Source organism: Phymastichus coffea, unplaced genomic scaffold (genome assembly GCF_024137745.1).
Source record: "Phymastichus coffea isolate CEN01 unplaced genomic scaffold, Cenicafe_Pcof_1.1 PCOF00002, whole genome shotgun sequence".
NCBI lineage: Eukaryota > Metazoa > Arthropoda > Insecta > Hymenoptera > Eulophidae > Phymastichus > Phymastichus coffea.
In genome coordinates, this window is record NW_026706813.1 from 8,353,871 (window position 1) to 8,376,178 (window position 22,308).

The following is a 22,308-nucleotide window of genomic DNA, read 5'->3' on the forward strand; positions in this document are numbered from 1 at the left end:
TTATTGCTTTAGACCAGTTCATTTTATCTTTAGTCTCCATAGCTTCTTTATAATTGGTTGGGTCAGAGTTTAGCGTAGCCATCAAACAATAACATTTTTCATCTTCTCCCAATACTTCGATTTCATTATATTGAGTTATAAAGGCAAAACTGTTATCTACTAAATTAGCCTTTCCTTCTGACATGGCTTTGTAGTCTCGTTTTATCTTGCTACTTCTTTTAGGCTGCACTCTATTATGTTTTTCTGATATGTGATCAATTATTCTTTTTCTCTTGTTGGTTTTATTTGTTTCTAATTGTTTTCCTATGGATTCGGTATCGTTTAATTGTTCTATGCTTTCCGAGTTACCCGTATTGAATATATCCATGGTTTCCTCAGGTGTTTCTTTATCATTGTCATTTGGAATAGAGTTTGAATCCTTATTACATTCTCTAGTGATTTCTTCATGTTTATCAATATTTTTATAAGTTAATTTTTCCCGGAATTTCACATGTTTAGTTAGAATTAAATTTCCGGATTGAGGATGCCATAGTATATATTCATTACTGGTTTGTCCTACTAAAATTCCTTTTATAGCCTTTTCGGATAATTTGATTTCAGATAATGGTTTCTTTGCATAAGCTATACATCCAAAACGCCTGATCTTTTCTAAATAATTTTTCTTATTAGGGGATATCGTATTCAAAGGAGTTTTGAATTCTATAGACGAATTTGGAGTTCTATTATATACATCTACAGCTACTTCCAGGGCTAAGTTCCATAAAGATTTTGGTAGTCCTGAATCTATCATTAGGGATCTTAATTTTTCTAATATAGTTCTGTTGAATCTTTCAGCAGTACCATTATGGGGAGGTGTATATGGATTCGAAAAATTTGACTCCAAATTTTCCTTTTTCAGGACTTCTAGAAATTCTCCTCCTGTAAATTCCCTAGCGTTATCTGCTCTTATATAGCAAGCTCTCAAATTCTTACCTATCAGATTCCTCATGGTATTTAAATAGTTTTCTAAGCATTCTCCTGCTTCAGATTTGTTTGTTATTGCATACGTTTTGGCAAATTTCGAAAAGTCATCTATGAAAGCTATTATATATTTCTTTCGACCAGGATAAGTAATTGTTTTAAATGGACCTATTATATCGGTGTGAGTTAGTTGAAGTGGATGATCGGCTCTAGTTCTTATTTCTTTAAAAGGTTGTTTACTCATTTTGGACATAGTGCATACTTCACAGTTCTTAATATTTTCATTAAATTTTACATTGCTAAGTTCTTTATTTATCTTTTGCAATTTTAATAGGTAATCATATGATGGGTGTCCTAGTCTTACATGCCACAACATCCCTTCATCTAACTCCTCTGAATATCTTTTCTCGAGTTCGAAAGACGTGAATAGATTATCCATTGGTTTTTCGTTCTTAAGGTCATCTAGTGAATAATTTTCGAAGTCTCTGTATTGGCTAAGTCTAGGTATAGATTCATTCGTAACTAACTCCCTCCCAACTTCTAAATCTATGTCTTTATTGTTTTCTGTTTCTACATTTTGTGGGTCTTTTGAAATATTTTCTAGCGTTATTAATCGTGCTCTACAATAATATTTATTGTATGTTTGTCTATCCGGGTTCTCTATTTTATTCTTTACTTCCAATTGTATAAGCCAGTTTGGTTTCTTATAGTACCCGGTTAGAAAAGTAGATCCGTCATTTTTATCGAATATTTTTAAATTTTTGTCATCTAGATATATACTAAATCCAGCATCGACAAATTTCCTAAGGGACATTAGATTTTCGAATATATCAGGGGCTGCTATAACATTGGATAGTCTAATGGTATGACCTTCATTATTTAAACTCTTTAGATATAAATCTCCTTTTCCGTCTATCTCGATATCAGCCGATTTGTTTTTGTTCGCACTCTTAATATAAGTTCCTGAACTTTTCTTAAAGTTTCGCAAGATGAACGCTTTATTTGTAATATGTTCCGTGGCTCCGGAATCTAATAAGAAGGTTATTTTATTGTTTATCGTATCAATGTTATTCTTACCTTCAGTAAGTGCTACTGCAGCGTTCGCCAGTTTCTGTTTATTTTTGTCTCCACTTGGGTAGTAGGTTCTGCTTGCGCCACGTTTGCCTACTCTACCGTTATTGCGACCTCTAGGGTTACGATTTTTGTTATCTCTATTATTATCGTAATAACCTTTGCCTCTTTTACTATTACCGTTACCTCTATTATGTTTTCCCCTGTTACCTCTGTAATTAACTCTTCCTTTTGATTCTTTTGGCTCTCTATTGTTATTATTATTATTTGCAACATACTCTCCACCACGGTGCGACCCGTCTCCACGTGGACAGGTTCTGCCCGTGTGATGGGCAAAGTCCCTGCATATATAGCAGAACCACAGCCCGTACTGGATCAGAGGGCAAGAGTCAGAGACGTGATCGACATTGAATCGATCACATCTAAAACACTTGCCCCCGGCGCTGGGACCAGCACCGGCCGTGGCTGCAGCACCCGGTCTGGCTACGTTAGCGGAGGCTCCCTTCGCAACGCCGGAACTTCGTAGATCAGTTTCGAGCTGTCGGGTGAAATTTTTCATTTCTTCAAAGTTCATTCCTCTACCTTTGGTCTGTTTCGTAATTATATCCATTTCTCTGATCCGTGGATATGTATCTTTCACAGCTTTCATAAAGGCAGACGTTTTCTCTGCGTCAGTGAGAGGAATGGCTGTATCGCATAGTTCATATTCTCTAATAATTGAATCAAATTTATCTATGAATACTGAAACTTTATCCTTTTTATTTATTTTAATACTGTACAGCTCCTCTCTCATTTTAGCATCGTCTGTGTTTGCCTCTATTCTTCTGTGTTCTCTGATTTTCGTTAATATTTCTTTAGGGTCATTTATGTTAAGAATTATTTTGTGATAGTTTTCATCTAGATGATTTATTATAATGTCTCTAACTAGTCTGTTTCTTTTATCAACTTCGTCAACATCGAAAATTCTTTTGGGTCTAGTATTCGAATCTATCACATCTAATAATTCTTTTGCCGATAGTTCAGAGTTCAATCGATCCAACCATACATTTATATTAGCCTTGGACGTAAGGGTATAATCCCTTTTAAAAGATGCTTTGGATGTGGAGTTAGTACTCTCTATTGTTTTGGCTAATGCACCAAAGGTCTGGTTTATTTGATTACCAATATCGATAGTAAGGTTGTTTCGGTGGATCTCTGGATACGTTGCATCAGGGTTAGTTACAATGTCTCGATCAGTTAATTCAGTAGCTCTAGTGTTATTATTATTAGATGTTGCATCGATATCAGGGTCTAAAATTCTTTCGATGGAGAACGGATGGTTTCCACCACTTGATAAAGGCGAGAAGGTTATCACGCTAGTATTAGTACGGACGTCTTTATGTTTTGATCCTACCGTCAGATTTTGGATCTCGAGTCGCTTTGACTCGAGTGAGGCGTCCAGTATGATTCTGGCTTCTTTGATGGCCTCGTTGATTTGAGGCCAGGCTTTGGCCTGCAGCTCGGCCACCTTTTCAGCGGAGGCCATTATGGACTCGAGTCGAGTGGCGAGGACAGCGTTGGGATCTTCCCTGGGCGGTGCGCAGGCCGAGCTAGCCCTTTGAGGAGGTCGAAGGGGCACTATCATGCGGAGGTTACGCGCCCTCGCACTGGTTGTTGCGGTGAGTCGTGAGGAGTTAGATGGGACGACGAACTCGGGGCCCCGGTCGTCTGTTGCCGTATCGGAAGCGGATGATGCAAGGCTTGACGACAATGCGTCACTAGTAACTGTTGAGGGTGCTAAGGAACAATATTTCCATTTAAACATTCGGTACTTAACTCTGATTAATCGCGGATCCGCACTCTATTACTCTAGGATTGTTCGATAGCTATCAAAGCTCTAGAAATTATCATATTTGTTAATATTTATGTATATACCTGTCTCATCCGCCCCCGTCTCCTGACCGACGAAGCGGTCCCCCTCCATTGCCTCCCCCATCTCCTGATTAGCCTCGCTGTTCATCTATAAATAAAAATTGACCGAATGTTTCTTCTAACTATTTATAAAAAGGCGGGCTAACAATAGGCTTCTTTCTTATATCTGTCGGGTACATCCGACAAATACAGTTAGAAAGCCAACAATTAATTGTCCAATAAACCGGTACTGCTCCCGTGATCCCTCATTTTCTATTGACCATACATAGCGCAAATTACTGGGGAGGAGCGATCGCTCACGTTTACAATACCAGGCTCATCACGCAATTAACCGTTAAAGTCGCAAGAGGTGTTGACTATACGTAGTGCAACAACCTCGACTTTATCAGGAGATATCACGAAATATATATACAAATTTTTGGCTCTTAATATCTCTAAAACGGTAAACTATTCTTCTAAGAATTTAAACTAATTTTAAAATTATAATTTGCAAGTACATACATAATTTAATATAATTATTATATATATATATATGTATTAGTGTAATATTTATAAATATTAAATGTTGATATTATGTGTATTTAATTTTATTTTATATATGGTATTAGTTTTATTTTGATCTACATTAGCTTAATCGTAGTACATGTCATGTACGCAGGCAGTCCTATACCGGGTCACTGTCTGGTATTTGACAATTCACTCCAAAGTTGCAACAGACCTTAGGTTGTGTCACAAGTACCGTTGTGAACACACCTTAGTAGCGCGCGCGCTCACTACCTCTACTTTTTCCTTTTCCTCTAGCTGTTTGTTGCGCGCGCATTCTCTCTCGTTATACTATTCGTTTAGCGCATGCGCGATGCTACTCTTTTATCGCGCGCTTTCTTGTTGCCTCGTGTTTTAGCCGGGTGTCATGGCGTCAAGCCCTTTGTTCAACTGTCACTCATGATACCGACTTTCAATTGCGTTTAATTCACGAACAAAGCTATGTCACTCGCGAGAAATCTAATGTTACTGTTTCTCTGTATTTACGTTGTTACTTTTAACCTTGATCCGAGCTATGCCTTTACGCCACTGCACGATAAAAAAACGCGACAGAAAAACCGCACTATTCTGCAATTTTATTCATGTCGTAAATTTACTCTAGAATTCCAGCCCTCTCTTATTAATTCGCTCTAATATATTATGCCGTTTCTTTTCTAATGATTACGCGCTCGATATTTTTATTAGTCTACGACTGACTAAGTGATAAATAAAAAATATTTGTTCTTCAAATACTTTGCGTACTCGGAATGCGACACTTTCCGTGTGCTTATTAGCTCACTTTGCTTTTGTTTGTTATTTATCGCGAGCTCGTGTTGCTCAGGTGAATTCTTTTCAGCTCACATTAATAATTTTTAACATACCTCTATGATTTATAATTTTTGCTGCGCAGTGGAAGCGTGGCAGGGCCGATAACCTGTTGGAATATTAGGATAGATCGGAACAACAAACACTTTTAATTAGATATATATAAATGAAATTATATAAATGCTTTATTCTAATAATACAACAGTCTCTAATTACAATAAAGTAAGTCTCAAGTCAAAAGGTGAAAAAATAGCAAAATGAATAAAAATCTAGTTGTAGAGTTCTGCGTCGTAGCGAGGGTACAGTTGGAATGCAGCACTAGTTAGGGCGGCAGTGCAGCAAAGTGAAGGTGGCGTGGTGAGCGCCCGCGCACATGCGCACTGTATTTCGAACAAAAAAAATTGTGAAGACAACTGAATTTAGCACGTATAAATCACATTCTTATAATATTTATAACTATTTCAATGATTAATTGAATAAATATTTCTGTATAGATTCACCTAAATGCATAAAAATAAATTTTTGTGAATTATTATTGAAATGTTGGTAAACATTAGTGGATTATATCAATTGTCCATTGAAAAATACGTTACACTGAGAAAATAAAATTCGTAAAAATTATTAAAAAGTCATTAAATGTATTAAAAAATTAAGCATATGCTAGTTCACCTCAAAAGCATGCTAATTGTTAATTTTTTTGTTTGCTACCCTTCAAAAAAAAAATGTTGAAATTAGATAACTTTCCGAGTTAAAGGAATTTTTTTCCGTGCGACCGACTCGAAGTGGCACGTTTCCTTGTACCTTTGCCTTCTCTTTGTTTCTTCTCTTTGTTTTCTCTCTTTTCTCTCCACGTAATTTCCCTTGTATAGCTCGCCGAATTTTGCGCCGCTCCTCTGTTTCAGTTCCATTAATCCGCACCTCAAACAGTAAATGTGAGCATGAGTGATGCGCTCACGTACATACATATGTCCGGTTTGTTAGAGGTGCGCGCTCAAATCGCGAGAGGCAACGATTGAAGTAGAAATCGCTAATAAAGCAGTTTCCTCCGTAACAATATGTATAATCAAACATCCCATGTAACTATATTCCCGATTAGCACAAAACGTTTTAAAAACGTCTTAAAAACGTTTTCTATTATATTGTATAAATTTTTCTATAATACGTTGTGACACCCGTTTTACAAACGTGTTATTGGGGATTGTGCAGGCACACAAAATTGAATTATTCTCGGGAAGGGAATAGTATATATTTTTTACCACGGATTAGAAAAGAGCGAAAAATTTTACATCAAAATAAGTATCTATAAATGTTTTTTCCTGAACCTATCAAGATCATATAAAGGTCAAAGTGTTACCTGATCTGCAAAGTTGTAATTCTGCATCTAATGAAAAATGAAATTTTTCTACAAATAACCCATTTGATCTTTATTTGACCTTGATCCTGATGAGATAGGAGAGAGTGAGCATTGGAATCACATTCAGCAATCTCAAAATTATGCAAACATAGTATTATCTAACAATGATAACTAATTTTTGCAATCTGACTTTTAATTAATCTCGTCTCTGATGTGATGGGAACAGATCGGCCAATGGATTTGGATTCAGCAATATTTCCTTTTCGGAAACAATTCACATTTTTATTTTATGTGCCTGTGTTATTACAGTTACACTAATTTATAAATGACGAAAACTTAAACTTATTGGCATCAAGCCATCCGCATCACTTTCATGAGCAGGAACATAGCAAAACATAGCATTGTTAGTAATAGTAACAACATTTCTATCTACTGATTGTCTTGATATACAGCATTTAACAACAATGACTCAATGTATTGTTACTGATTGCCATTCACTGTTTTTATAATGTCATGTATATAAGGTGTAGTAAATGTAGATTATAAATAGTCAATGCGCATGCGCAAAATTGCTTCGTCGTTGTAATTGAATAAACTAATTATGTTCTTTCAATTATTTGTAAAAAATATCTTAGCTTTTATGCATAATTTTCTAGAGCAAATTAATTTGAATGGCATGTAATTTTTTTAAATCTTCAGATTTACGAAATAATCATTTTTAAGGAAGCTATTATTATATAAAGTTAATTAAAAATTTTTCCATTTTGATATTTTTTTAATGTGTTATGCAAATGGGATGAATTATTTAAAATATAGAGGTTATCTGAGCAAAATCATCTTAATAAAAAAAAATGTTTATTTCTTAATTGTGAGCATTTTCCCGGGCTGATCTGCGGTGGGGAAAACTTCATGATAGCTGTTGCCATCTCTATAAACAAAAAATATAATAGAAGAAAATATATATTTTTTCATTATTGATCATTTTTCATAACAATTAATATAAAAATAACAAAAAATGACAGAAAAAACTAATAAAACCAAGATTGATTTAGGATTATTGGAAGAAGATGACGAGTTTGAAGAGTTTCCTGCTGAAGGTACTTTAATATTATGCTTGAAATCCTGATATATTAGTTATATGTTTATGCTTTGTGACTAAATAAATTTGTGTTACTAAAAGGATAACTTACTAATCACTAATGTAATAATATTATATTTATAACTATATTTTTGATTACAGTTTTCACAATTTTATTCATAACCATCTTTTTTAACTTATGAGAACTCCAATTTATGATAAATTATATAATCAAATCAGTGAAGTATAACCATAATTAAAATAAAAATTAATTAGTATTGTATTTGTGCTATTTGATGATTCTAAATGTATAGAATGATTAAATGAAGTGATAATTGATAAATTTCAAGGAATAAGATCATTTAAAATTATTTACAAAATAATAGAATGATTAATTAATCAAAATATATTGCATATTTGAGATATTAAATACTTGTTTTCAGTTTGAATTTATATGAAAGTTTTGAAAAATTATTAAACTGTAATATATACCTATCCATTACTGTTTAACGTTTATTTAAGCAGGTTTTCAAAAATTATTAACGTATGTTCATTTATGGTAATTTTAATTCCCTTTTGACATTTAAGTTTTTCAATTTATTTTTTACAGAATAAGAAAATTTTTTTTTACAAATAAATGATAAAATTTGTTTATAGACTTGAAATTTCATATTACTTACCTAGAATAAAATTTCTTTGCACCTGAATATCTTTCATTGAATGTATTACATTATAATATATAATAAATTTTTAATTTTAATTACTAAGTTTAGCATTCATATAAGATACAATTTTCAATTTAATAAACATTAGCTACAAATAGTGTAGGTACAAAATTATCATTATTAAATGTAATATTAAAAAAAAAACTTAATTTTAATGGTGATATATTAATTTTTTTAGTTTTTTTTTACTTTAAATAATGAGGAGCAGTAATAATTTAGTATAAACTCACTATAACAATTAAAATATAATCTGTTAGGTAATATCCAATTTAATAAAATTTGTTTATTTAAAGTAAGAATTATGGTTAATACAAAATATTTTATATAAGATAACTGCTCTTGTCACTAATAGTTTAAGATGTAAGTGTAACACTTAGCAGCAATTTAGGTTATACAAGGATTAGAAAGGTTTTAATAAATAAAAGTAAGATCAAATGATTTAATAAAATATTACGGCAGCATAATTTAGAAAGAATACAGAACTGATTTAATAAAATTTCCTTTATTCATGACTGCTTTATAGCTACAAATTAGTTTTATAAAAAAATACTTGGTCCCTTTTATAAATTATCATATAAATATTTATATAAATTTTTTAATTGCATCAAGTTTATTTATAATCTGTCTTATATGTTAGGATAATAAGTAAAAATTATTGCTATATGAAATATGTACAAAAGGTTCAGAAGAATCTAGCTGTCTTCTTTTTAGAATGTGACAAAACAATTAGGATTTATTCGTGCATTCATTAGTTTAGTTTCTTAAGTTTTGTGTTTTTAATGGTTGTTTTAAGATTTCTGACATGTTTATTTGGGTAGTTTTGTAATCTGGTGGTATATTTTATGTAAATATTTTGAATTTCTTCTATAACTGTTGGAACCTGTAGAATTTTTTGGATTTTGTTTGGAGCAAATCATGTGGCCTATATAATGTTACGTAGGACTTTCAATTAAAATCTTTCCAGGATTTCAATATTTAAGTTTGAAGTCGCGTATACATGAATACCATAAGTTCAAACTAGTTTGAGTACAATTTTGTATTGTGATAATGAGTTTTCAATTAATAGCTCCATTTTTAATTGAATGAGCCAGTACATTTTTCTCTGTATCAGTCCCAGCTGTTTACGTTATGTGGATATATGTTCTTTTGATGTAAGCCTCTAATTTAGGTATATACCTAAATATTTTACGTGATTGTTTTGCAGAATTTATTTGTCATTGGGTCTAATAGGTTGGCATAGACATATAAAGGATAGACTGCTAAAATCAGGTTATGAAATTGTCCACGAGAGTGAGAGAGATAGTAACAAATAGTGGGAAACTTCTGTTTCTTTCTAGTCAACGCTTATTGGCTGTTGCCGTGCATGCGCTTAGGCGCTCTTTGACTAGCGAATTTGAACTAAGATTCATAATGAGAATCAATTAATTTTATCATTATACCAAAAATCAATTTTACTGTTTTCTAAATAAAGGTAAGTGCTATAAATATAAGAAAATCACTTGAATTCTTGTATATTATTTTATTGTTAACATGCTAAGCAATAACAATTACTGTTTTAATTCTTTACATTATCACAGGTGTAATATATGGGGTCCAGGGTGCAACAAAGAGATGATCAACACTTCAAGTTAATCAAGCTTTACCTTTGTTCAAAGAACTAAGGCTAAAGATTACAATGGATACTGGGCTTAACTCCCGCGTGCTCGGAGTCTCAGTAACGTCTGGCGAGACGACGCACTTGCTCACATATCAGTCATTCCAACGCCATCTAACGAACTTTATCTCAAATGCAACAACAGGCAGCCATTTGAATCTTCTGTATAGTTGTGTGACGAAATTGTGATTCAAATCAGATATTGTCAAATTATTCTCGTCCATCATTCTTACAAGAGAATTGTACCTGCTCTTTACATGGCGATTATCTAAATTTTTTTTTAAAAAGTTAAACAGCACTCACATACACACATACACACACACACACACACACAGTTTTACATATAAATTAAATCAGTAATTGTTATTGTTTAGTTGTGAACAATAAAATAATATACAGGAATTCATATGATTTTCTTATATTTATAGCACTTACCTTTATTTGGAAAACAGTAACATTGATTTTTGGTATATTGATAAAATTGATTAATTTTTATTATGAATCTTAGGGGCAATTCTTGGCTATTTCAAACAGTTTCAAACATTAAATCACCAATTTTGTTCAAAGTTGGTAGACTTGTTACCTATACAGAGGTCAACATCTGTGCAGAGTTTTAGATCAAAATATTGATAAGGGAACGACTTATTAACTGTTGAAAAAATATTGGACTTTTTTTTTATTAATTCGATTTGTCGGAGACTAATAAAGTTATGGACATGATTCTTTTTTTAAAAGACGCGGAAAGAGTTTCACTTTTAAAATGTAAATAGTAAAATACCAAATCATTTATTAATGCCATTGTTATAAACAATTTTTTCAAAAAGTCAACGATATCTCAAAAAACGAGATTTTTTTTTTAATTTTTGCACCATCGTGTTTCTTGTCATTTTTTACATAAGAAACCGTTGAGAAAATCAAGTGCCCACTATTAGGATTAAGACAGCACTAAAATGAAACGAACCGCGCGCTAGCCGCTCGGCCGCTCGAGCGTCCGCTACTCGTGCGGTTCCAACGTTGCTTGCTGCAATTCAAAGACTTTTAAAAACTTCTAGAAGCTATTGAAAATTGGTGTTTATATTTTCTACCATATATTTTTGAATATACGTCATTCTCACGCCCGATCAAACGCACAGAATAAATGTTTCATTCAATGTTGTTTCAGATGGTACAAAACAATAGTTCATTTATATTACTTATATTACTTTACTTATATCACTTTATATTACGTTATATTAAGTAAATAAGTCATTAAATTTAATTTAAATTTAATCACTTATTTCATTAACTAATTTATATATTATTTAAATAAATACATATAGATAATAGAATATAAAATTATTTATTCGTTAAAGGCATTTGCCGCAAGCAACGTTGGAACCACACGAGTAGCGGACGCTCGAGCGGCCGAGCGGCTAGCGCGCGGTTCGTTTCATTTTAGTGTTGTCTTAATCCTAATACTTGATTTGGGCACTTGATTTTCTCAACGTTTCCTTATGTAAAAAATGATAATGAACACGATGGTGCAAAAATTAAAAAAAAAAATATCGTTTTTTGAGATATCGTCGACTTTTTGAAAAAATTGTTTATAACAATGGCATAAATAAGTGATTTGGTATTTTACTATATACATTTTAAAAGTGAAACTCTTTCCGCGTCTTTTAAAAAAAGAATCATGTCCATATCTTTATTAGTCTCCGAGAAATCGAATTAATAAAAAAAAGTCCAATATTTTTTTAACAGTTGATAAGTCGGACCCTTACAGTCACGTTACAATTTGACTGTATTGTAACGTGACTGGCTACGAGCTATTCGTTTTGCTGAATATAATTTAAATTAAGTGAATTTCCATCTCTCACTATTTCCCTTCTTTCCATTATTACAAAATTTATCATTTAAGAAAACTATAAGGGAATCAAGACAGTATGTTACGTATTAGAAAGAAATCTACTCCAACCAGGCACGACGGTTATAGTTTAAGAAAAAGAAATCAGGAGTTTGTTAAATACTTTTCAAAAGAAAATGAAATCGTTTATTGTAATGATATTTAAGGTCTAATACATTTTTATGATATAGGTTTTTATAAAGCTGAAAATTGGAGGCTTTTTATCGACTCTTTAACAACCAGCTTGAAAGCTGTACTTTTATACAACGGAATTAAATATGTAGCACTTCCTGTCTATCATTCAACTACACTGAATGAGTTATATGACAGCTTTAAATCACTTTTACTCAAATTGAAATACAATGACCACAATGGGCTTGTGTGTGGTGATTTCAACATAATAAACCTCATTGTTGGTTTAGAAAAAGGATACACTCAACACTCATAGTTATAGTTTTAAGTTTACAACACTGGATAGTTAATAAAGACAATGTTGAACATAAAAGCCTTCTTGATAGGAAAAAGGTGTTATTGCCACCACTACATATTAAGCTTGGGTTGATAAAGCAATTCGTGAAAGCTTCAAATATATAAGGTTTTCATTTCCACATTTGTTCGGTGTAAAAGTTAGAGGTGTTTTTGTAGGGCTTGATATCAGGAAGCTTTAAACGATAAAGCCTTTACTGAAACCATGAAAACTAAACAGAACAATGCTTTGATGAGTTTTAAGATTGTTGTGCAAAAATTTTTAGGTAATAAAAGAGATCCAAATACAAAACGATAGTGTCCAACCTCTTGTAAAGCTATAAAGAATTAGGATGTTTGATGAGATTAAAAATACATTTTCTCAAGTTTCATTTGGACTATTTCCCAGAAAATCTTAGGTCATTTAGCGAAGTAATGGGTGAACAATTCCATCAAGACTTTCGTGAGAAGGAAGGAATTTTGTCAAGATACTTTTTCGAAAAACCCTTTGTGTTACATAAGCAAAAATAGCAATCCGTATTGTGATCTTCTGGTTCACGCTAAATAGTTCATTCGATAATAATGTTCGTCTCCGTACATATTTCATCCCATTTTAATAAAACTTGTTTACAAGAACTACATATCTAGTTTGGAGTCCATGATTTGTTCAAATTGATCATGGAAATTATATAACATTTTAAATATAAAGCTTTAATTGATTTATTGATTGATCTACGATAACTGTCCGTATCGTACTTCCTGCATATACGAGGTGTGTTCAAAAAAACCCCGGAATTATCGTTTTTCCAAAAAAATATTTATTTATTCGTTTACATCAATGTGGTCCCCTTCAAAGTAATCCCCCCCAGATATAATACACTTATGCCAGCGTTTTTTCCAATCTTCGAAGCACTCTTGATATTCACTTTTTGGTATGTCCTTGAGCACTCTCAGCGATTCGGCCTTTATTTCTTCAATCGAGGAAAAACGCCGTCCTTTCATGGATCTCTTCAACTTTGGGAACAGGAAAAAGTCACACGGAGCCATATATGGTGAATATGGAGGTTGGGGCACGACTACGCTATTGTTTTTGGCCAAAAAATTACGAACAAGCAACGACGAGTGAGCAGGTGCGTTATCGTGATGCAAAAGCCATGAATTGTTTTTCCATAAATCGGGGCGTTTTTTTCGGATTGCTTCACGCAAACGTCGCATACTTCAAGGTAATACTCCTTATTAACCGTACGACCTTGTGATAAGAACTCATGATGCACCACGCCCCTGCAGTCAAAGAAAACTGTAAGCAAGACCTTCACATTTGATCGAACTTGACGTGCTTTTTTCGCTCTTGGTGAGGTTGAATGCTTCCAGGTGAACGATTGTGCTTTGGTTTCGACATCATAACCGTACACCCATGTTTCATCACCAGTTATGACCCTTTCAAGCAAACTTGGACCGTCGTTGACGTCGTTTAACAGCTCCTGAGCGATGTTCATGCGATTGTTTTTTTGGTCAAAGTTCAGCAGTTTTGGAATGAATTTTGCTGCCACCCGTTTCATGCCCAAAACATTTGAAAAAATGTTATGACATGAGCCAATTGATATGCCAACTTCATCAGCAACTTCTCTAATTGTGATTCGACGATCATTCAGAACCATTTTTTCCACTTTTTTCACATTTTCATCGATTGTTGACGTGCTGGGTCGACCGGAGCGTTCATCATCTTCAACGTCTTCGCGGCCATCTTGGAAACGCTTATATCACTCGTAAACACTTGTTTTTTTCATAACAGTCTCACCATAGGCTTTTTGTAATATTTTACAGACTTTGTTACACTTTATTTTATTTTCTACGCAAAATTTAATACAAATTCTTTGATCCATTTCTTTTAAAAAACGAAAATCGCCGAGCTCATAAAAACACGTCAAACCTTAACGACTACCGCAGACAAAGTAAACAGTGAATATAGCTGAAAATTTTATCATACTTCAGGGGCATGTCTACTGTGACGTCCGGGTCACTATCTCAGGTAAGTCTGAGGCGGACGTAATCTCAGGTGCTCTATTTGGTTTGCGTGCGTACGCTTAAACCGGGACGAGCAATTGGAGAATCAGAGCTTTTCTATTTCGCGTTTCGCGTTAAAAGAGTGAAAAATAAAATTTGACTGCAAGTCTTCCATCAAACACCAGGGTCCAATGGAATCGGGACTTGGATGTGAAAATCCCAAACCTTGCTAGAATTATCACATAAAAAGTATTTAAATTTTGTTTAACGGCGCGACTGTCTTATAGAAAAGTATCCCAATCGTTGTTGAAATACTTTTCGAAGACTTGCTTTTTTTCGAATTCCGGTCTAACTATTCTTAATAGAAAGGAAGAGGAGAGATAGCAATAAAAAATTTGTTTAAACTTACTTTTTCTTTATTCAATGTAGTTGACTGGTACTTGAAGAGTCCTGACACTTGATCGAACGAGGTAAACTTATGAAGCTTGCGAGGAGCGAGAGAGTGGTCGATTTTCGCTTGCGCACGCCCTTTTAAACCCTGGGGGTGGTTGGGAGGAAAATCCCTCTTTCAGTCCCTCAAAATTTGGGAAGAGTGGAAATGCCAGTAAATTCTAATTGGCTGACTGAGATTTTCCCTCCTTTTCTCTTTCAAATTTCGGGCCCTAATTCAGGGGCGTGGTGAGAATTGGGGGCCCGCGTTCAAGAGTTTGGGCCCTATCTCGTTAGATGGCTCTCCAAGTACCATTTTCATTACAGATTTTCTTATAATTATTAATTTATTTGTTACGTAAAATTGTTACAATTAATTCTTAATAATAACGCAAGTTTCTTAATATTTAACATATTTTACGCGAAAATCTCTAATCCTACATGTTTACAATTAGTAACTTAAATTCTTAACTCAATTCGTTGTTTAAATAATATGGAATGAAAAAGGGGCATTATTTAATTGTGGACTATATAATTGATTTGCTAAAGTTCATTCAGGTAACTGTTTTTCGACTATTTATGTCATTTTCTAATTTATAATTTCAAAACTTTGAGATATTTTCGATGATTGCGCGGTAACTATGTTTCTAATCAAAAAGTGTGTGAGAGGTTTCAAGAAGCTGTGAAATTTTCCTATCATGCTATTATTTTCCCGATTCATTTGTGTAAAATTAATTATTAAAATATTTTCTATATAGCAAAAGTTTTAGCTTCTAAAAGTGGAAAACTTTTGGGTGAAATCGTGTAACAGGATGCAGGCGGAATTTCGCTGCTCCTTTACTCTATATCTAAACCTACTCAAAAAAAACTTTACGATCTTTCGAGGTAAAATTTGGAAAGCGCGCGACAAAGGGACGGCTAATTTCACGTGTCCTCCAGCCGCTTCAGCTGAATGCTCTCCCTTTGCTCATTCACGGAGTTAAAATTTAAGCTACGCAAAAGTACACGAGGAAAAAAATTTATTGATAATAAACGGCCCGACGTTACAATACTAACACAATAAAAAAAAATTTTGACAATCGGACTCTCCAGACCCGCGAAATTTAAAAATTCCGGGTATTTTTTGAACACACCTCGTATAACAGAATGTATCGACCTTTCTAGCACAAAGAAGCCTAGAATTTGTTTTCTTATCTAACTTATTTTGATTAATCATTTTTATGTATCTTAAAATAATAATATAAATGATAATAATGATTTAGCTGATGATGTTGTAATAAAAATAAAAAAAACTCATTTAAATCTTATTTCAAAACTACAACTATAACTATAAAATATTAAGAATGTATGACAAAAAATGTGATTGCAAGAACGAAAGAAATAAAGTGGATATTGATCTTTACCCGTGCATTCAACCATTAGCCCGTTACTTAAGCATGATCTCTAACATGGACGGATTAGTTCAAAAAGATATATTTTGTCAATTGTGCACACATGGATTCATTTTCCACAAAAGCGTATACATGACCGGGAAGTATTTCAAAAAATGTTTAGATTCAATTTCGATCCAGAATAAATATCTTTGACCCTGCATCCAACCATGAGCCTATCACTTAAATATGAACATGGAAGAACATCCTAAAAAAAACGAGATTTTTTCACATGTGTTTACAGTAAACTATTTCTGTTTTTGAAGTAAATACCTAACAGGAAAAATCAGAATAGAACAATTTTCTGTTTTGGTTGCCCAAAAAGTTTCACATATCAAGCGTAGCTCGGACCCTAACAGTGACTAAGACAAATGAAAAGAAGAATGGGAATTTCCTGATCTTGATATTCATTAATTAGCCGGAAATCGAACGTATCCTACGAATCTGACCAGCAGCTGCTTGAACTCTATCTGATGGATTGAGTGTTACTTTATTGTTATAAAATTCTTGGATTATGCTTAACTTATTGAGGTATAATCGTGGTTATACAATACATAAAAAAGTTGGTTGACACTTCACAAGTTACAGACTTCATGGATAAAAAAATATTCTATGTGGAAAGCGTTGAGGGTCTTAAAGGTTGAAATATTTGTGATGTAACACTAGGCGATTGAGGACTTAATAAAAAATGGGATTTACGGATTTTGGGTTATAGTCTCGCAGGTTACAGGGTTTACGGTCACCTTATTTTCAAAATCTGACTTTGTACTCGAGATCAGCGACCCCAAAAAGACGTGTTTACATTTTTTCATATGAATGCGTTGACTTATAAAATTTTAGGTCCACAATATTGAATTGGCCATTTTGAATTTGCACAATCTGACCTTATATTTGTAATCAGCAACCCCGAAAACCCATGTACACATTTTTTCGGTCAAATGCTATCACTTATAAAATTTTAGGTCTGCCATATTGGATCCGCCATTTTAAATTTCCAAAATCTGACCTTATACTTTTAATCAGCAATCTCACGAATACGATCAATTGGGCTTGTAGCCTGATATAGGCTGTTTTAACGTTGTTACGAAACTGCGAAAATATTTAAATTCAATCAATGATATCTCAATGAAAAAAAAAGTTATCTTGAATCTGAAAAATGGATTTTAAAGGGCAAGACCTTTGTGATGCTCTGGCGCGTTTTTGAAAAAAAAATTTATTCAAGATGCTATGTAACCTTAAAAATAGCAAAAAACGGTATTTTTTGCACTTTTAGGTTAGAATATCTCGGAAACGTGACGTATAGAGAAAATTCTGAGTTTGGATTCAAATTCAGCGCATCAAAATCCTTCGGGTACATTACGTCTGACCACTGATTCTGGACTTTAAGAAAATTTTGTCGGCCTGTGTAATTAGCAGAGTTCAGCCCAAGGCCTACAGAGGTTAAGCACTCGCGCATGGGTATGTGTATTGTTTGGTCTGACTTTATTGATATTAGTATTTGCATTTGGCTGTACTGGTTTTGATTAAATGTTTTGTCTCATAATCTAGAAAATAATTTTTGCAGTAACTGTTTACGAATTAGGCATTCTTTATAGCTTGCTTATTGTGTTATTTCCTTCGCACCTTTCATAGATTACTTCTTTATTTTTTCTTTAATTGAATACTCTTTAGTTGTGTTATTTTTTGTATATTTTACACATACAGCATATGATTGTAGTGACCCTATTTTCGATATAAAACATCAATACGATGACCTAAATATATAAAATAACCCTCAATAATCCTCAATAGTCCTCCAAGATATCGTCCATACTAGGTCATATGGCATACTGTAAAGGTAAGTAATACCTTGTGATAAGCACCGTACATATAAATTTACTAGCAGCAAATATTTGAAATATTGAAAAAAAATTTCGATTTCTGTAGCAGTATTAGTAAAGATGTTATAGCCGTATAAGCAATTGAGTCGCGTGTTAGTATGGATTTTTTGTTTGCAAGGGAAAAACTCATTAGCTATGGTGCGCTACAGCTATGCCCCGCGATTTTGGGTCCTATTTTGGTTAAGGAAGCCGACGCTAACTCTCACAAACACAAATTCACCGCAAATGGCTAAGAATTTGAGCCGGTCAATTAAAAAATATTACACATCAATTTCATATAAATATGTATAAACAGCGATCTCTTTATTACGCCTAATAACAACAATTATAAAATTAAATAAATATCTATAGTGTGATGTTAATATCACCAGTTATTTATTATTTTATTCGTACTCTCGTGGTGTCGCGTTAATGAATAAGAATTCGTTTAACTTTGAAAAATATATATGAATATTGAATATGAATTAAAATTATAAATGAAATATCTGTAATTGTTAGGATTGGACTTAAGGAAAGATAGACTTTACCCTATTTTCTTATAGTGCGAAGTGTCCCATAAGCAGAGCATAAGTCTCACTTGAAAAAAGGATGTAATTCAGCCCAAGTTTCTGATAGCGCGAAATGTGCCACGCTCTCAGTCAACAACAGACGCAGTCAAGTGGTGGCCGCTGAAGCCCTTTTAACGTGCATCCACCGTAATTTAGACGACTTTCTGCGTCGATTTATACTTGTAGACGAAACGTGGATACACCACTACACTCCAGAGACGAAGGAACAGTGAAAACAGTGAATTGTGAAAGGTCAACCATCTCCAAAGAAGGCGAAGACAGTGAAATCGGCCGACAAGGTTAAGGCCACAGTTTTTTGGGATTCACGTGGAATTATCTTCATCGACTATTTAGAAAAAGGACAAATAATCACCGGAGAGTAATTATGCGTCGTTGTTGGACCGATTAAGTGAAAAAATAAAGGAAAAACGTCTTCATTTTAACAGAAGAAAATTCTGTTTCACGAAGACAATGCACGAGTGCATACTTACTTAGTTTCAATGGCTAAAATTAAGGAATTGAAGTTCGAATTTGTTGATTTTGAAGTAATTGTGTATGCTGTATATTGTATACAAGCGAGTATGAGTATGAGGATGCGCACGCAGCGACGTATGTAAATGTAAATAGAGCGCGAGCAGTTGAGTCTGCCACATTGCTAGAGCGAGCGCATCTCGTAATGGCTCTTATTTATTTTTACATTACGTAATGAAACGTAACATAACTAAAATATATAAAACTCTGTAGTTACATAATAAATATTATATTGTTTATTACTTAAAGCAAAAATATTAATCAATGAACATTTATTTATCGATCCTGCATAAAAATATTTAATATGGTAGCAGAGCGTGGTTGCCAAAAGTGCTGTTAAGATAACACGTGATTATGAAATAAGTGAAAAGAAATAAAATAGTTACAAATCAAAAAGGACTATAAACAAAAGTGTTATTTAAAATTAAAGATTAAACGATTTTGAAAAAAGGGGAACTTTAAATTAATGAACGATGAAAACGTGGCGATAAAAATTAAAGAGAAAAATCGAACTTCCGAACATATTAAAACAAAAATATTGATGAGAAGATAAACTAAAAAAGGTATAAATAAATTATCCAAAAGAAATTTTTCGATTTGAGCAAAATTGAATGAGATGCGCGAAGATTAAAAGTTGAAAATATAATGTAACAGGCTGCCGCCTAGCCGCAAACCCCGGGTAATAATAATCCTTAATACGGCCAGACGGTGCACTGTTAACTGTGTGCTTCTAGCACACTTGCTCACCTTGTCCCGGTGTGCGCCTGCGCCGAGTTCTCTTACCGATCTAACCTGGGTTCGTGATCTCTCTGCAAGGGGCGCTGCTGCGCTAGCTCACCAGCGCTCCGTCGGCCACTGCTGACAACTCGGTTGGCGGGCAGCTTCTCTTGTTGCTTTCGTGATTCGTGCAGTACTACCGGCGCGTTCGAATCAAACGTAAACAATAACACCGATGTTGAACAAAGGGAAGATAAAATAATGAGAGTGTTTCGTATCGATCTCTAACCAATTTATTTACTCAGCACGTATATAAGGGAGGGATTTGCCGAGAGACTTTCGCACGCTATTCCGACACAGTAATTCGAACGGAGAGAGAGAGAGTGAATCTCGCGATGGTCGTGGACTATTCGCTCGCACGATGTTAATAAATTCGCCGCGCACGCTGCGCGGGATCGCACGCTAATACGATCAAAAAGTGCTGTGCACCTACCGCGAAATCGAAGGGGATATGGTGGCCAACCGTATCCGACTATCTGCTGGACGACGAACTGCCTCTGCGCCTGCTTCTCCGCTGGGGCTGTCTCGTTGCTGTTGAAGCTGATGAGGTTGCTCTCGTAGCTGCCGAGGCCACGCACGTTGAGCAGTGCGCGCACTCGGCACTCCACTCGCAGCTGTTATTACCGGTGTCGGAGCCACACACGTTGTGCAGTGTTCCACCGTACCGATTGTTGTTGATAGTCCACCTCCACACTCACTAACAATGTACTCAACTCACTCAGAAAGAATAGAACACGTCGTTGCCTCTGACTCGTTAACTACGATGTAGCCGGACTGAAGGACACAGTCATACTAGCTAGCTAACTCTCCCCTCCCGGTCATTGCCCCTAACGCGTCCTCTCTCTCTCTCTCTCTCTCACTCAAACCGATCGCGGCTGTTACGCTCAGCCACGCTTAGTAGCTCACGCGAGTCCAAACTATTTTCGGCAATCGTTGCAATAAGTAAAAAAGGAACACGTGTTACGATAACAAAATAAAAATGATCAAATCAGAAGATGTTAAAGTACCGGTGTTTGACGGTCAAGACTACGCCTTATGGAAAAAACGAATTTTATTATATTTAGAGTGGAAAAAATGTAAGGACCAAGCGACGCGTGAGAAAACAGAGAAAGACACTGATGCAGTAGCGTGGAAGAATCGAACATTAAAGCGATGAACTATATATATTCGAGTATATCTAACAAACAATTGGAGTTTGTGGGTGATGAAACCAGTGCGTTTAAAATCATGTAAAAATTTGATAATATGTATTTAAAAACATCAACTGCTTTACAAATTATTGTGAGAAACAAACTTGATAGACTTAAATTGAAAAACTTTGAAAATTCAGAAACCTTTTTCCTAGAGTTTGAAAAATTAATTAATGAACTAAAAGGTGCCGGTGCAACTTTAAATGAATCTGAAAAACTTGATTATTTGCTAAAAACTCTTCCTGACTCTTTAAGTTATCTTGGTGATTTAATTGATACTTTAAAGGATGGAGATAAAACATGTGAATATGTGAAAAACAAAATATTTATGAGTGAAACTAAATATAAAATCTCAAATGACAATAATATAAAATCAAGTGCGTTTAAAACGGAAGCTCGTAACGTAGAGTGCAACAAATGTCACAAGAGAGGACACTATGCAAGAGAGTGTCGTAGTCGAGGAGGTGCAAGAGCACAATGGCCAGGAGGTGGCCAGTACAATCAACAACAACAACAATCTCATCAACAACAACAACAATTCCAACGGCGTCCGTATGACGGAAATTACCAAGCGAGAGGCTTTTTCAATAACGTCGGCCGAGGATACGACAACAATCAACAAAATCAACAAAATTTCAACAGAGGAAGAAGTTATGGTTTCAGAGGTAATGGGTCCAGAGGACGTGGTCGTGGTTGGTATCAACCCAACGCAAAGTATATGTACAGCGATCAAGAAGAAAATCGATGAAGTGAGACTTTCTTTACGCGAATAGAAATGAATAGAGAGAATGAGTTTGAATGTGTGAGTAAAGATAAGAATTGCAATAACGTTTGTGTGAATGGTTTTCAAAAGGTAAATTGGATACTTGACAGTGGCTGTTCAGACCACATTATTAATGATAAATCATATTTTATTGAATGCTCAAAATTAGATAAACCTGTATATGTTAAAGTAGGTGATGGCAGACTCAAAGTTTACAGAGATTGGAAAAGTTTTAATGTACTTAAATGTATATGGTATAGAACATGAAGTAAAAGTATCAAATGTATTTTTTGTTAAAGAAATGGACAA

At 34.2% G+C, this 22,308-nt stretch overlaps 1 protein-coding gene across 2 annotated transcripts in view; it reads left to right on the top strand.

Annotated features, from left to right (window-relative positions):
* Nucleotides 1–7,455: 7,455 nt before the first annotated feature.
* Nucleotides 7,456–22,308, top strand: part of LOC131663214 (26S proteasome complex subunit SEM1) — a 419,699-nt gene continuing 404,846 nt past the window's right edge. The window contains exon 1 of one of the 2 annotated variants that reach the window (XM_058933465.1): nucleotides 7,456–7,740. In XM_058933465.1, the coding sequence (XP_058789448.1) occupies nucleotides 7,659–7,740 (82 nt within the window). In that variant the 5' untranslated portion in view covers nucleotides 7,456–7,658. The remainder of the gene's footprint in view (nucleotides 7,741–22,308) is intronic. The other variant, XM_058933456.1, reaches the window with a different exon arrangement.